We start from the raw sequence: 16,494 nt of genomic DNA, 5'->3' as shown, positions 1-16,494 counted from the left end.
AATACATATGAAAAGAATAGAAAATTCAAGGTGGTTTATGTATAGAATCATAATGACTGTAGATTATAAAGCCTAAAGAGAATTCATTACAATGGCTTTTTTTTTAGTTGTGGGAGGTTATTATCTGCCCTGGATTATTTAGTTTCCTAAATTAAAATGTTTAGATGAGTTCATATAAGTTTGCATTAGTCAGGCATTTTACATTACTGGCTCAGGTGCTTAAATGTTGTCTTCAGAGCTCACTCAGTCTCCATCTCCTTTGGGTACTGGTTCTCTCTGTATGTTTGCCCTTCTCTTCTGTGGCAGATAATCACTGTGGCAGGAAAGATAGCTGCCAGCAACCCCAGCAGAAAAAGATTTACTTTTTAAGATCCATGTATCATTTCCAAAGGACACTGAGTCATCCTTCCTGGTTAGGTGTTCTCCCCACTGAGATCAGCTATTTTTGCCAGCAGAATGGAATGCTATCCTTGATCACACCTAGGCACTTGGCGTCTCTGATATTATGATAGTGGCAGTGATGAGTGACAGGGTCACGCTTGACAGTGCCACCAGAATCAAATGATGTGAAGGAGGGAGGATGGTGCAGGGAGACTAGGCAGACAGAAGTAACAACTGCCTTATATAGCTTCTAGCTGAGACATGATAGTATATGTGTCTCAAACCTCAATCTAACAGCAAAACATTTAGACAGACCTTCTACTACCTTCTAGATCTTCTAGTCTTTATGTACCATATTCCTTAATGAAAAATCTGCTATGGAATTAAATAGAGTAGTAGTTGACTTTTTTGAGGTATGGTTGGAAAGAATGACACAGAAGGTTTATGAGAGAATTAGAAATCAGGTCTCTTAAAAGAATAAGCAGATCAATAAGTTTTGGAGAAAGAGGACCAAGAAAACAGAGTGAAAAGTTACTGTGGAAGGATGCAGAATGAGTGTGAAAGTTCCTTGGGAGAATTGAAGTTACATAGGATAAAGGGTCACCAAAGAACAGGATCATGTACTTGTGTCTGATCCTAACATTTTCCGTTTATTTAGATTGTAGTCCTAAAGAAAGCGAATGGCGATGCCATTTTGAAATTTGAACCACTTGTTCTTCATGTGCAGTGTCGACAGTTGCAGGATGCACAGATTCTGGTAAAATTTTATGATTATACTTGAATTTATAGGTATGTGAGTAGATTTAATTTTAAACTTTTAAATTTTCTACCAAAATTAATGCAATGCTAGTTTAATCAACTAGTGTTTTATATAATTATAGATTTGGGGTTATAAATGTTTCTGCAGTTTGTAGGGCTAAAGTGTTTATTTGATTAGCCAGATGTTCCAAATTTAACAAATTTATTTTCTTACAGCATTCAGTGGCAATAGATTCTGGTTTCAGGAACTCCGGCATAACAGTGGGAAAGAGAGGAAAGACTATGTTGGTACGACACCTTTTGGCAAAAAGCAATTTTTTGATCATGAAGTAATCCAGATTATTGAATAACCTTCTACTCAAATCTTCTTGTCATTCCCTTGCCCAGAAACCTTCAGTGACTGACTTTTCTGTACAGGGCGAAGTCCAGAGTTGTTAGATTTACATTTGAGGTCTTATTTTACAATATTCCCCTCCATTTACTTTTAACTTGATTCTCTCCGTCCTCCTCATCCTAAATAGTCAAGGCCCAGTTTAATCAGCACCATGATGTAGTGGAAAGAATCACAGACAGGGGGTCTAAAGTCTTCTGCCTGGATCCATCAGGGACTGAATTGTCTCAGCTATATCAGGGATCTATCGAACTACTGCCCTAGGGCCACATTCAGCCCTCGGGTGGGCAGTTCTAGTACACCCATTTGATTAATTACTGTCTCAGGTTGCTTTTGTGCTACGATGGCAAAATTGAGTAGTTGTGACAGATATTATATGGCCTGCAAAGTTGAAAATATTTATTATCTATCCTTTCACAGAAAAGGTTTGCCGACCCCTGGACTAGAAGATCTTTAAGGCTCCTTCTAAGTCCCACAGCCTCTCTGAGTCCTTTCCTGGCCAAGCCAACCCCTAGTGATTTTGCCCTATTCTCTCTGATCACACGTGGTAGCTACTGTTTGTGTTTACTGTTTGGCATGGTGTACATTGTTTGCTTTTGAACTACTTCAGATCGGCTTCCATTCTAGCTCCCTAGACTTTACTTTTTTCTATTTTTAACAGATAGCCTGTTTTCCAAAATGAGGTGGCTTAAGAAGAAGACATCTGTAAAGCATGACTAAACAGAAAATGAAAGCTCGTAGTACTGATTTGCATCCCCATCTCAGTCCCCACTGCATGTGGTGGCCCAGGCAAGAACAGAGCCACTCTTTCACCTTCTCTCCTTTATCTTCCATATTCAATTAGCGACAAGTCCTGTCCCATCTACCTCTGATTTCTCACTCCTGACTCCACCTCTCTAAGCCCTCTGCCACTGTGCCTGCTTGAGCCGTCATCGTCCCTCACCTCTATCTTTATAGGGGTCTCCTGACTGGTCTTCCTCCTACCCATCTTCTCCTTCAGTCCCTCTAGCCAATACTGTCAGAATCCCCCTTTTAAAGAAGTCAAGGTCTCCTGGTGTTTTCTCAGGCCTTATTTATGCTCATGTTCTGCCAGCATACTTCCACCCCAGCCAGACAGAATACTATTGGTTATTTCCCAAATGTATTATGCTTTTCATGTTCCCATGACTATAGAAAAGTTAATCCTCTGGCTGGAATGCTCCCCTTCTCCCATTTTTACATCTGGTGAAATTACACTTACCCTTTAAAATTCCAATTCAGATGCCACATTTCCCATAAAACCACGACCTGTCTCAGTTAGTTGCTCCTCTTCTACATTTCCTTAGCATTTTGTGTGCACATGTACGTGCATGCATGCACATGTACACGTATGTGTTTCTTCTGTCATAGCACCATGATGTATTGTGATTCTCTGTTCACTTGTTTGTTTCCTGTTCAGAAGTGTTAGCTCTTTTAAGGGCAGGGACCATGTTATATTCATCCTGTACCTTCATACCTTACATGGGGCTTAGAACACTGCAGATGCTTAGTAAAGGCTTGTTGAATGAATTTTTATGCCTCATAATAGTTTTTGTTGTTTCTTAACCTATATCCAGTGTTTGGATTTACTTGGAATATGTTGACTGTTTCATCGGCAGCCCTAAAGCATTGAGAAAGCAGCCACTTTGTGAGATAGAAAAGGCATGGTTTATCTTGTAACCACCCTGCTCAAGCAGTGCTAAGAGGCCCTTTAGCATCCAGTCCATTTTGATTTTCCCTTGAAGCTTCTGTTGAGGTTTCATTTATTTCTTTTCTTTAAATAGCGTATTAAAGCTCCCTTAGCTTTAGTGACAGTGATACTGTTAAGTTCATTGGATTCTTTGATAATATGTGCTTCTCTGAAAGACAATGTATAGAATGACTTGCTTTACAAATGATTTTATACGATGGGAAAATCTATTTGACTCTCCTTTGATTCAACTGTATTTGACTAAATTATATCAAAGCACAAACTTAAATGTTGTAATGGAGCTAAACACAGCCCTGACTGGGACTTTTCTTTAGTTATCTTCAGTGTCTCTAGTACATAAGTCATCATATATAAATTGCTCCTTGCAGGCTGTCCGGAGCACACATGGCTTAGAAGTTCCATTAACCCATAAAGGAAAACTGATGGTGACAGAGGAATATATCAACTTCCTGATAAAGATAGCAAATCAAAAAATGGAGGAAAACAAGAAGAGAATTGAAAGGTATAGTCTTACATGCCTAGGTCTTCTTTGAAACTATTAATATACACCATCTTCAGTTTATACTCCCGACTGCTTTTATATTTGTAGCCTTATCACGAATAATTAAGATGATGCAAGTAACTGATTAGAGTAGGCCAGACTGCGATGGGTACTAAACAGAGCATAAAGGGGAGGAAGCTCCATGGAGGATAGTGGGACACGTGACTGCCAGCAACAGGCATAAAGGAGAAACAGTCACTCAGGTAAGAGAGCCCAGCAGCCCCAGGGACCATAACTGATCCAGTTGAAGGCAGCCAGGGAGGAGGTACACTCTACCTCCTGGGTGTGACCTACTGAAGACTACCTAGAATCTCCTTTTGAGGAGAACAGCCTGGTTAATTTTAGTCTGATAAATATTTTATACCTCTGGCTAGCTCAGAACCCCGCTCCTGTCATGCATTAGATTCGAATTGGCATAATTGTACCAGTCAGAAGGATTATGGCTATCAAGTCACATCTTTATATTTCTCTTGTTCTTAAACTTCACCTCCTGGTAGATTAATTTTACATGACTTTCTTTTTCAACTTTTTCCTAAGAATAGAATCTTTGATGTAAAGAAGTGACTATTATGCTGCCTTTTACATATGAAGATAAATGCCACTGACCTACCATCAGTAAGATGTAAATTTCTGAGTTATTTAAGGACTGATGGTCATCTTGTTGTCATTTATTATTTTCTTTTTGCTTTTTCCCCCACCCCTTTGGTCACCTCACAACTAGCCAATCACTACCTAAATAACTCCTGAGTCATTCTTCTCTCCCCACCCTTCTTGCCGTGTTCTTTATTCAGGACCATTGCAGTAACCTTATTAGCTGGTCTCATAGTAGAATGCTTCCAGTATGTCTCTCTGCTAAGCCATTCTCCGTATCACCATCAGAATCCTGTCTGAAATGAAAAGGAATACTATTGCTTAATTTGCCTGCTTAAAATTCTTTAATACCTAGAACTTTTTATGAAGCAGCTAAGGCCAGAAGTGCCAATGGCAGCAGTGTGGCATGGTGGAAAGGGGTAGAAATGGGCTCCAGAGGCAGAACTGAGTTTGAATCCTGCTTCCCCCACAACTTACTCAACTCTCTTGGCTTCATTTTTCTTGTACCTACTTATCATAGAGAACAATTTTAGTATACACTAGATGGCATATGTATAATGACAGGCCCTGTCCGTGTTATGTCATGGATTCTTAGGATAGGATAGCCTTTCTCCTTGTTCACCGACTCATACAGAGAATAAACCTATAATCACATCAGTAGCCCCATCCAGGCTTTCTTAACCAGGGCTCCTTATTTGAACCACAGAATTAACAAAATTATTCGAGTGGCTATTTCTCAGTTCTCCCAACAGTGGTATATAACTTGTACTAGTCTAGATACATTGGAGAGAAGTAATTCATGACATACAATGGATGTCCTCAGGCATTAGGACTGAATTTTTTAGCGGAAGCCTGGCTGAAAAAAGCTGAGAGGTTACCTGGCCACAAGGTTCTTTGAGCAAACATTCTAAATATAGTGATGATTTCAAGTAAGCAACTGAAGGTACCCAGCCACTCCACCAGACTACAGAGTTTGAACTGTATGTAGGTACTTACTGGTAGCATTCCAAAAGTTGACTACGGTTGTTAGATGGTATTCTAGTGAGACTGTTTGCGAAAATGTACAAGGTAGCAAATCAATTTCTCTGTTTCCTTACTTGAATTTCAATAAGATTATAAATATAGCCCAAGATCAACTAACTATACACCTGGTGAAGTTAATTGAGTCACGTTCACCAACTATAAAATCAAATTATGCTTTAAATCCATTGACTCAAAAATATGTTTCGAGATTATGGTGTGCATGCTGCTATCAAGAGAGTCATGCTCATCGTATAAAATCAGTGAAAAATTAAAGAAGGGTAAAAAGTTTCTTAAGATACTGATTAGAAGATTACATGTGAATTCAGAAAGGGTGAACAAATTAGGGAGCTGCTTTGGGAACAGCTGTATATTCAACCAAATGCAGAGAAAGAGTTACTCTTCTGCTGTGGAAAAGAGAAAAAATAAACACTGGAGGTGATGAGTTCTGCAATCAGACGTTGAGTACTAAAATTGGTTTCTCACAGGACCAAAGTTTCATAATTCAAACAACTGTAATAAGAGAATTTTTAAAATTTAAAATCCTAATGTGTAACATTCCAGCAATAAGAAATATTCTTGAGATACGAAAATCAAAAGGTAAAATAATTTTAATAGAAAAAAAAGCCTCTTTTGTAAAAAAAAACAATTCCTAAGCCCACTTCTTAGTGGGAAGAGTAAGAAAATTTCATACATAATGATTTCCAGGTAAAAAAATATGAAGTTTGGAGATCTATTTACCCATTACAAGTGGAGGGCTATCTTTGTAGCCGTTAATAAGAGATCAGGACTGACTTGGGTTGGATGGAATTAGCCATGTTCTTCTCACCAACTGTAATAAGACAATAAATGTTAAATAAAATGTAGAATAAACAGAAATAGAGTTATAGATGTAGAAAACAATCTTATGGTTACCAGGGCAGAAGGGGGTGGTGGGAGGGATAAATTGGGAGGTAAGGATTGACATATACACACTACTATATATAAAATAGGTAACTAATAAGGACCTACTGTATAGCACAGGGAACCCTACTTAATACTACGTAATGACCTATATGAGAGAAGAGTCTAAAAAAAGTGGATATATGTGTATGTATAACTCATTCACTTCGCTGTACACCTGAAACTAACACTACATTGTAAGTCAACTATACTCCAATTTAAAAAAACATGGCATCTTAAAAAAAAATTTTTTTTAAATATAGAGTAAAAGGGCCAAATATATTGGCATCTAATATTGATAAAAATAAAGCAAATTAGACTGAAAAAGTAAATGAGTATTTCCAATGGTTGGTTTTTTTGTGGTAAAATATACATAACTAAAATTTATAATTTTAACCGTTATACAGTTCATTGGCATTAGATACACTCACATTGCTATGCAACCACCACTATCACTGCTATTTATCTCCAGACCCTTTTCATTATCCCAAATTGAAACTCCATGCCCATTAAACAATAATTCTCCACTCCCCAAACTCCCAGCCCCTGGTAACCACTCCTCTGTTTTCTGTCTCTTATGATTTTGACTATTCCAGGTACCTCATACAAGTGGAATCATACAATATTTATCCTTCTGTGTTTGGCTTATTGCACTTAGCATAATGCTGTCGAGGTTTATCCATGTTGTAGTGTGATCAGAAGTTTACCTTATTTTTTTTTTTTTTGCGGGTTTGCTGTTTTTTTTAATTTTTATTTTATATTGGACTATAGTTGATTTACAATGTTGTGTTAGTTTTAGGTGTATAGCAAAGTGTTTCAGTTATGCATATACATATATCTATTCTTTTTCAAATTCTTTTCCCATTTAGGTTATTATAGAATATTGAGCAGAGTTCCCTGTGCTATACAGTAGGTCCTTGTTGGTTATCTGTTTTAAATATAGTAGTGTGTATATGTCAATCCCAGACTCCCAATTTATCCCTCCCCCCACCTTTCCCCTTTGGTAACCATAAGTTTGTTTTCTAAGTCTGTGAATCTGTTTCTGTTTTGTAAATAAGTTCACTTGTATCATTTTTTTAGATTCCACACATAAGTGATATCATATGTTATTTGTCTTCCTCTGTCTGACTTACTTCACTTAGTATAATAATCTCTAGGTCCATCCATGTTGCTACAAATGGCATTACTTCATTCTTTTTAATAGCTGAGTAATATTCCATTGTATACATGTACCACATCTTCTTTATCCATTCATTTGTGATGGACCATTTAGGTTGCTTCCATGTGTTGGCTATTGTAAACAGTGCTGCAATGAACATTGGGGTGCATATATCCTTTCCAACCATGGTTTTCTCCAGAGAGATGCCCAGGAATGGGATTGCTAGATCATATGGTAGCTCTATTTTTAGTTTTTTAAGGAACCTCCTTACTGTTTTCCACAGTGGCTGCACCACTTTACATTACCATGAATAGTGTAGGAGGGTTCCCTTTCTCCACACCCTCTCCAGCATTTATTTTCTGTAGACTTTTTGATCATGGCCATTCTCACTGGTGTGAGGTGATACCTCATTGTAGTTTTGATTTGCATTTCTCTAATAATTAGTGATGTTGAGCATCTTTTCATGTGCCTCTTGGCTATCTGTATATCTTCTTTAGAGAAATGTCTGTTTAGGTCTTCTGCCCAGTTTTTGGTTGGGTTGTTTTATTGATATTGAACCACATGAGCTGTTTGTTAATTTTGGAGATTAATCCCTTGTTGGTCGCATTGTTTGCAAATATTTTCTCTCATTTGGAGGATTGTCTTTTCGTCTTGTTTATGGTTTCCTTTGCTGTGCAAAAGCTTTGGAGTTTAGTTAGGTCCCATTTGTTTACTTTTGTTTTTATTTCCATTACTCTAGGAGACAGATCGAAAAAGATATTGCTGCGATTTATGTCAGTGTTCTGATTGCGTTTTCCTCTAAGGGTTTTATAGTGTCTGGTCTTACATTTAGGTCTTTCATCCATTTTGAGTTTATTTTTGTGTATAGTGTTAGGGAGTGATCTAATTTCATTCTTTTACACGTAGCTGTCTAGTTTTCCCAGCATCATTTATTGAAGAGACTGTCTTTTTTCCATTGTATAGTCTTGCCTCCTTTGCAGAAGTTTACTTCTTTTTAAGGCTGAATAATATTCCATTGTATTTAACATATATTGTTTATCCATTTATTCATCAATGGATGTTTGAGTTTTTTCTACCTTTTAGCTATTGTGAATAATGATGCTGTGAACATGGGTATACAAATATCTGTTTGAGTGTCTGCTTTCAGTTATTTTTGATATTTACCCAGAAGTGGAATTGCTAGATGATGTGGTAATTTTATATTTAATTTTTTGAAGAACCTCCATACTCTTTTCCACAGGAACTGCACCATTTTACATTCCCACCAACAGTATACAAGGGTTTCCTTTTCTCAACATCCTTGCCAACACTTGTTGTCTTTTGTTTTTCTGATAATTGCCGTTCTGACAGGTGTGAAGTGATATCTCATTGTGGTTTTGATTTGCATTTCCCTGATGATTAGTGACATTGAGCATTATTTCATATACCTGTCGGTAAGAATTTCTGTTACATCACTTTGCTGCTTTCCTTCCTGTTTATGGTGCTTTTTCTTAGCTTCCTTCTGGATTTCTCTTGTTATTCTATATGTCGGTTAAATGCTGTCGTTCTCCAGGATTCCTTTCCTGGCCCATTGCTTTAGCTACTTCCCCAGATACTGGTAGATCTTCCAAATCTCTCCTGAGTCCTGGGCCCATATGTCTAATAACCTATTGAATATATCTAACCAAAATATCCCATCAGCCTTTCCTTAATATCTTTCTTATCTTAATCTCAACCTCATTTACCCATTTCCTTGGTTCAAATTCTCATTATCATTTACCAGCATTATTACAGTTTATGCCTCAGTGAAAACAGAAATGTGAACCATATTAAATTACAGTTGTTTAATTGCACATATGTCTTTTTTTCCCCAGTACAACTTGGTCACATTGTGTATAGGACTGACTTTCCCCTCCCACCAACCAAACACATACCCATACATACACACACTTCAAATATCTCTCATCCTAAAACCTTATAGAGTGTCTGGCTCACAGTAGCAAATATCTCTCATCCTAAAACCTTATAGAGTGTCTGGCTCACAGTAGAAACCCAATAAATGTTTATTGAGTTCATCCTAAACAATAAAGGAACTTAAAAGTTAACACATTATATTGAGTTCACCAAAGGCAAAGACAGTTTCTTATTATTTTCTGAGTGTCTGACAGGAGCATAGTGGTCAATAAATATTTGCTCAATTTAGCTGACAGACTCTAGCAGTAGTACTACTTTTATGGCTTCAAAGCCTTAGGGTGATTATTCTGGAAGATATAAAATGGCTCACTCATGGGGCAAGCAGGAGTAGGCTCTTGCTACACAGTCCAGGCAAGAATTAACAGGACCCTGAGTAACAAAATGAATGGGAGAGATACTGCAGAACATAACCCGAATGTGGCAGCAGATAGAAATGGGGGGAGAAGAGAAGGAGTCAAGTCTTATTTTTTTAAATGGAACTAAAGCTAGTAAATAAATAACTCCCTATATACTTAAGATCAGAGAAGTAGATACTGAAGATCAGAGAAGTAAATAGTGAAAACACGTATTTTCTGATAGTTCCTCCTTGGATGTCCCCTCGCTTCAATTTTTCCTCTCATAATTCCTCTCCCTTTACTAGCCAGCTTCCACTCATCCTTGCAATTCAGCCCAGGCATTGGTTTTTTTTCCAAGGAATATTGCATGATCTTTCATGGCACGTTGAATGTATCTTTACGGCTCTGCAGCCCCCATTAAACCCTGAGCTCCCTGAAGGCACAGACCACATTTCTTATCTGTTTCTAGCACTGGCACAGGCCCTGCCACAAACATGTTTTTTATTTTTTATTTATTTATTTATTTATTTTTTTTTTTTGGCAGTATGCAGGCCTCTCACTGTTGTGGCCTCTCCCGTTGCGGAGCACAGGCTCCGGACGCGCAGGCTCAGCAGCCATGGCTCACGGGCCCAGCCGCTCCATGGCACGTGGGATCTTCCCAGACCAGGGCACGAACCCATGTCCCCTGCATCGGCAGGTGGACTCTCAACCACTGCGCCACCAGGGAAGCCCACATATATGTTTTTTAATAAAAAATTCTAGAGCTTAAAATCAGTTAAAAATCCAAATACATGATATATGAGAATAGCCTTCTTTTGTTATTTGTTAATAATGGAAGCCTTAAAAGGGTATGAAATTGTGCCTAGATTTCATTAATTTTACATTCCTATTTTGGAAGTCAACGAAATACCAGCTTTTTATTGCACATGGTCCTCTAACAGATCCGAGAAACAAGAATTCATTTTCCCAGGACTGTTCTGAAAAGTTCTCTCATGAAGAGAAGTATATACAGGTTGCCCTATGTCATGATAGTCTTGACAGTGGAAGCAGAAAAACTGAAGACAATTTGATTTTCTTTTGAGGGGGGGAAAAAACAGTTACCTGAGCATACATTTCTTTTTATACTCCAAACTCTTTTTGTTGCCTTTGAGAGCTGAGAAAATTACACTTTGAGAATTGGGCTTTAGAATGCTGTATAAAGGGTCATATCATGAGAAGAGAACATGTAATTGGAAAACAAATTTCTGACTTATTGAGTAAGATAGTTTCCCAAAGGACATTTTAAAAGTTCCCTTAACCAAGGAAAACAAAAAAGTAGTTGAAGTTTTATTCTTGGCTTTCAACATGGAAAGGTCTTTGTTCCATTTTACCAGTTGTTTTTTTGGTACCCCAAGGATATAGCTTTGAATTCTTAGGTTGTTTGATAGAAGATTAAAGTAAGGCACCTGTTCCTCTTTAATTACCTTTTTAATGTAATTGACAAGGTATTTTACACAGCTGTTAATTCTCTGTGATCATAAAAGAGGAATTTAGTCTTATCTTTAATTTTCTAGGAATGCAGTAGAATCCAGAGAAAAGACTTGGTTACCTAAGTTTAAAGAGCAGGGTTGGGTAGAGAGTGATAGAAGATAAAGTTGCACATCATGAATAACCTCTTGTTATCAGATAAGGGTGATTCATACCCTTTTGTAGCATGCTTGGATTTGATTTAGATAAAATGAGTTATGCTACTGGGTCATTTTTTAAAACCATTCTAAATAGGCAGATAGGAAGATGAGAAGAAAACCAGTCATTGAAGTCACCCAGAATGATGGCAAGACCTGGAGACAAAGATAAAGCCAAGTGTAGAAGTTTCCATGAATGTAAAGGACTGAACAGAATATTGTTAGATGACCAGAGGGGCACATGAAGGAGTTTAGTCTGGCAAACTGTTGGTGAGGCAGGTGAATTCTGACCTTATCACTCAACTCTGAGGCAGGGTATGGAAATAATAAGCAGTCTTCACTTAAGAGGAATGCAGGGCAGTGGTGTCTTTGTGGGAAACCAGGTTTCAGTTAAGTAAGGATATAAGGAATGCATTAAATGAAAAGGTTGTTACCATGTTATGGGGTCTAAAAAATTAAACATCAGTTAATTTTTTCAAAGCCTTTTGCTATAACTCTTAAAATACTGTTTTCCCTTTTACTGTACCTCCCTCTTTGAGATTGATTTATTCATTTTAGAAATATCAATTAGCCCTTATTATCTGCCAGGCATGGTGCTGGATATCAAGGTGTACAGTGATGAGTATATAAGTTCTTGAAATATGGATAGGATATTAGTAATCATGTTAGGTATATATTAGCATTGTGTGGAGTATTTGGTAAGAGGTGATTATCTTGGGTTTTTAAGGGCAGTTTTAGAGCTTTTGCAAGCAGAACTTAGCCTGTTCATTGAATTAAAGAAAGAAGAAAATTGGCCCAAATAGCAATCTCTTCTGCAGATGTCAGAAATTTCCTGTCATAGCCTCCCATTATAATAGGATATTAAAGCATGATGAGATCCCGACAGTGGCAAAGGAGTTCTCAACTTTTAGATCATTTTATTTGGGACCTAAGATAATACATCCATATTTACCTTTTTGTTCAGTAGTTATTTATTCACTTATTTGGCATATTTTTACCCAAGTGTGGCTGTACTGTACTCCATGCTAAGAATATAACAGAAGACAAGATAGATGGAGTCCTTGGTCTTATGGAGTTTATATTCCGTAAAAATAGTCGTTTTTGAGAACTTACTCAGTGCCAGGCAGTGTGCTAGGTACTTACATATATATCCCTCCGATAGCCCTACTAGGTACAGGATAATAGCTAGTTTTATAAATGAGGAAATCGAGAGTCAGTGAGGTTGGTATTAGCCAACCTCAGCTTTCCCAGGGGACCACTCGTGTGAAGCACACACAGCATACCAAGCCATCCTGCTGCTTTCCAACGTATGCTGAAAACTAACAAAAACTCCAGCAGGAAAATGAGTAAAGGAAAAGAATAATTTACATTAAAAAATTAAAATAGCTAATAAAAAATGTTCAATTTCACTTTCAAACAAAGCAATGAAAATATAAATAATGAGAGACCATAATCACCTATAAGTAAAGCGTGTTTTTTGATGTAATATTCACTGTATGAGTGAAGTGGTCTCTCAAGTTCTGCCCTTAGAAGCATATTTTTTGAACACGCATTCTGGAAAACAGGTAGTACTTATCAAGAGCCTTAAATATTTATAACCTTTAACCACGCAGTTACATTTCTAGGTATCTATCCTAAATAGCTAGAAACTCAGATCACATTATTTCCAAAATGTTTATCACATTGTTGTTTGTATTGGGAAAATTTGAAAGTAAATTAAGGTCAATCTAAGTGGCATAATGTTATACTACCATTAAAAAGTATTATTTTGTAGTTCATTTAGTGATATGGAAAGTGTTTTCAATAAATATTAAATTTGAAAAAACAATGTAAAACTTTATATGTAATATCACAATTGTATAAAAGACAGTAGGTGTATGTATACATGTACAGATGTATTAATTCAGAATACACTAATAAACTGGAAAGAAAAAATATGAGAGTCATTATTTTTAGGTAGTTATGTACAGGTGATCTGTATTTGTAACTTCACATATTTTGCAAATTCTCTAAAATGAGCCTCTATTACATTTATGATTCTTTTGAAAGAATATATATTTTCTTTTTTTTTAATCTTTGTTTGATTCCTATATCTGGAATAGAAATTAAGGTAGGATAGAGGTTATCAAGAGGTGATTCCAAACCAGTTTTCAGGACTGTTCTTAAAGAACTGAAACATTTCTTTTCCTAAGTAAAAAATCATAAAAGCAAGAAGCACGTTATTTCTGTGATTTATTCTATATCTTTAGGTTAATATGAGACATCAGGTTTATGTAATTTATAAATTCTAGGTGTATTTCATTTTGTTTCAGAACACACAGATATAACAATAATACTTTATTTCTTTACAGGTTTTACAACTGCCTACAACATGCTTTGGAAAAAGAAACTATTTCTGTGACCTCATATCCCAAAGAGAAAATCAAAGAGAAAAATAACTCATCATATACTCACAAGAAAAAAAGAAACCCAGAAAAAGCATGTGGCAAATATATTACTGAAGAAAATAATAAAGAACTTGAAAATGATGATCATGATGATCCAGGAATCAGTGTTACTGTCTTCCCTGAAGATTACTGAGATTTGGTTCTGAAGTGTCTTGGTAGAATAATGTTTCTAATAGATATTATAAAGCTGCTCTTTATAGGAGTATTTTAGTTAGTTGAGTGTATCAGCCTTTCAGAAAAACAAGATTTAATTTTTCTCTATATTTTAGGGAAACCCTTAGCTTTTAAAAATAGCTGTGTATAATATCAATATTTGCTCTTAAATACCATTGTTTTTAGTCACATATTTTAGTCATTGCAAAAATAAAATTATGATTTTTAATGCTTATCCTTAAGTTACAGTTTCTACTTCTGTAAAACAGAAGAACTATAATACCCTTTCAAGAGAGCCTTAACATTAGGAATATTAGAGTATAGGTCCTACAGTAGGACCTTGTTTATCCATTCTATATATAATAGTTTGCCTCTGCTAATCCCAAACTCCTAATCCTTCCCTCCTCTGCTCCTCTCCCCCTTGACAACCACAAGTCTGTTCTCTATGTCTGTGAGTCTATTTCTGTTCCATAGAAAAGTTCATTTGTGTCATATTTTAGATTCCACATATAAGTGATATCATATGTTATTTGTCTTTCTGACTTCACTTAGTATGATAATCTCTAGGTCCATCCATGTTGCTGCAAATGGCATTATTTCATTCTTTTTATGGCTGAGTAATATTCCATCGTGAATATGTACCACATCTTCTTTATCCATTCATCTGTCAATGGACATTTAGGTTGTTTGCATGTCTTGGCTACTATAAGTGCTGTTATGAACATAGGGGTGCATGTATGTTTTCGAATTATAGTTTTGTCTGGATATATGCCCAGGTTTACTCCTTTTTTCTATCATGGCTCTGAACTCTCTCTTTGGCCTTTAAAGTAAGATACTAATATTTCCCTTAGTCATTTTGAGTCCTCCATCTTCTTGCCATCCTGCAACATTTGGCCCCATTAACACTCTTAGACCCCTGAATCTGCCCTTTCATCAGCATCCTGAATGCTTTCTTCTCAATCATTTCCCTGTTTATAGTGAATCATCAGTTGTTTTTCTCTCCAACACTTTAATATTTTTCAACATTTATTGCACCTTAGAATCATCTTTAGAACCTTGAAAAAATGCAGAAAAGACCTGAGAATCTCCAGGGATAAGCACGTGTATTTTTTCTTTTAAAGCTCTCAAGTCGTTCTCTAATTGGAAACTAAAGGGTAATAACGCTGTAGGCATTCGCAAGTTTCTGTCTTTGGCCTTCATCTTGCATTCCTGTCTGCACCCCAGCTAACTCATCCATCCCAGTAGCCTTCACCTCTGAGACAATGACTCCCGCCTCTCCTGTCCTGGTCTGTCTCCTATGCTCTGACTAACTGCTGGGCCTCTCCAGTAGAGCTGTTACTTTTCAAGTGTTTTCTTGTTTGACTGTTTCCTGGTTCTTTGGCTAGAGAAAGCAGACTTTTGTTGGGGCTTTTTGTTTGTTTGTTTGAGCCCATTGACATTTCCGGGTTGCTGGCTTTTCCAATGCCCAGTCTGGGATATGTGAGGTAAAAAGAAAACGCAGGGAACTCACAATTATGTTGTTCTTTAGGTCCCCAAATCCCTAGCTGGTCTACCTTTCCCTTGTCACCTCTCAGAGTCTTCTTATGTTTATTCTATACATAGTGTCCAGAGTTTTTATTTTTATTTTTGGCTGTGCTGCGTGGCTTGCAGGATCTTAGTTCCCCAACCAGGGACTGAACCCAGGCCCCAGCAGTGAAAGTGCCAGGTCCCAACCACTGGACCGCCAGGGAATTCCCTGTCCAGAGGTTTTAGTTGCACTTAGTGAAAGGAATAGGAAAAAGAATATCTACTCCATCTTCCAGAATCAGAAGTCTAATATATTTTTTAAATTAATAATATTATCACATCATGGGGTATTGTTGAGGATACCTCTGGAACCCATCCAGATTGCCCAGATAATATAATCTACTTAGTGCTGTGCCCCATCTCCCAGTTTGTATGCTTGGCTGTTCTTGCTTTAGGCTGCTGGAGCATCTTCATTCTAAAATAGAGGAGAAAAAGCCTGGGAGTCTGTTTCCTGCCCTCTACCCACCCCCACCACACACACACTCACTGTCTCACAGCCAATAATGACAAGTGCAGAGTTTCAAAACAGTTCTGTTGCCCAGAAATGGGATAAACTTGGATGTGCAATTGCCATTTAAGCTCCCAGCAGCATCAGGCTAAGGCTAGGACGTCACCTTAATCCTATCATGTTTTTCCCACTCCCTTCCCCATTTCTTCTGGGAGCTCCTGCTTAATAAATCACTTGCACTAGAATGGTGTCTTCTTTTACAAGAACCTGACCTAAAGTACTGAGGTTATTTTGTCTGTATTTGAGAAAGTGATGGCATATGTTTATTATAAAGAGCTGATGTTTTAATGTGCTACAAATTATATCATTGGTAGTGATTTAAACTTATGAGGCAAATAAATTTTTATATTAAGTA

General features: G+C 37.0%; 1 protein-coding gene across 2 annotated transcripts in view; it reads left to right on the top strand.

Annotated features, from left to right (window-relative positions):
- Nucleotides 1–16,494, top strand: part of TYW3 (tRNA-yW synthesizing protein 3 homolog) — a 19,430-nt gene extending 2,936 nt beyond the window's left edge. Inside the window, exons 3-6 of one of the 2 annotated variants that reach the window (XM_030865964.2) lie at nucleotides 1,040–1,138; nucleotides 1,357–1,428; nucleotides 3,629–3,762; nucleotides 13,817–16,494. In XM_030865964.2, coding sequence (XP_030721824.1) covers nucleotides 1,040–1,138; nucleotides 1,357–1,428; nucleotides 3,629–3,762; nucleotides 13,817–14,045 — 534 coding nt within the window. In that variant the 3' untranslated portion in view covers nucleotides 14,046–16,494. The remainder of the gene's footprint in view (nucleotides 1–1,039; nucleotides 1,139–1,356; nucleotides 1,429–3,628; nucleotides 3,763–13,816) is intronic. The other variant, XM_030865965.3, reaches the window with a different exon arrangement.

The sequence above is a fragment of the Globicephala melas genome, chromosome 1 (assembly GCF_963455315.2).
Source record: "Globicephala melas chromosome 1, mGloMel1.2, whole genome shotgun sequence".
Lineage (NCBI taxonomy): Eukaryota > Metazoa > Chordata > Mammalia > Artiodactyla > Delphinidae > Globicephala > Globicephala melas.
The sequence above is the reverse complement of the archived record's forward strand: the minus strand, read 5'-3'. Positions and strand labels throughout refer to the sequence as shown.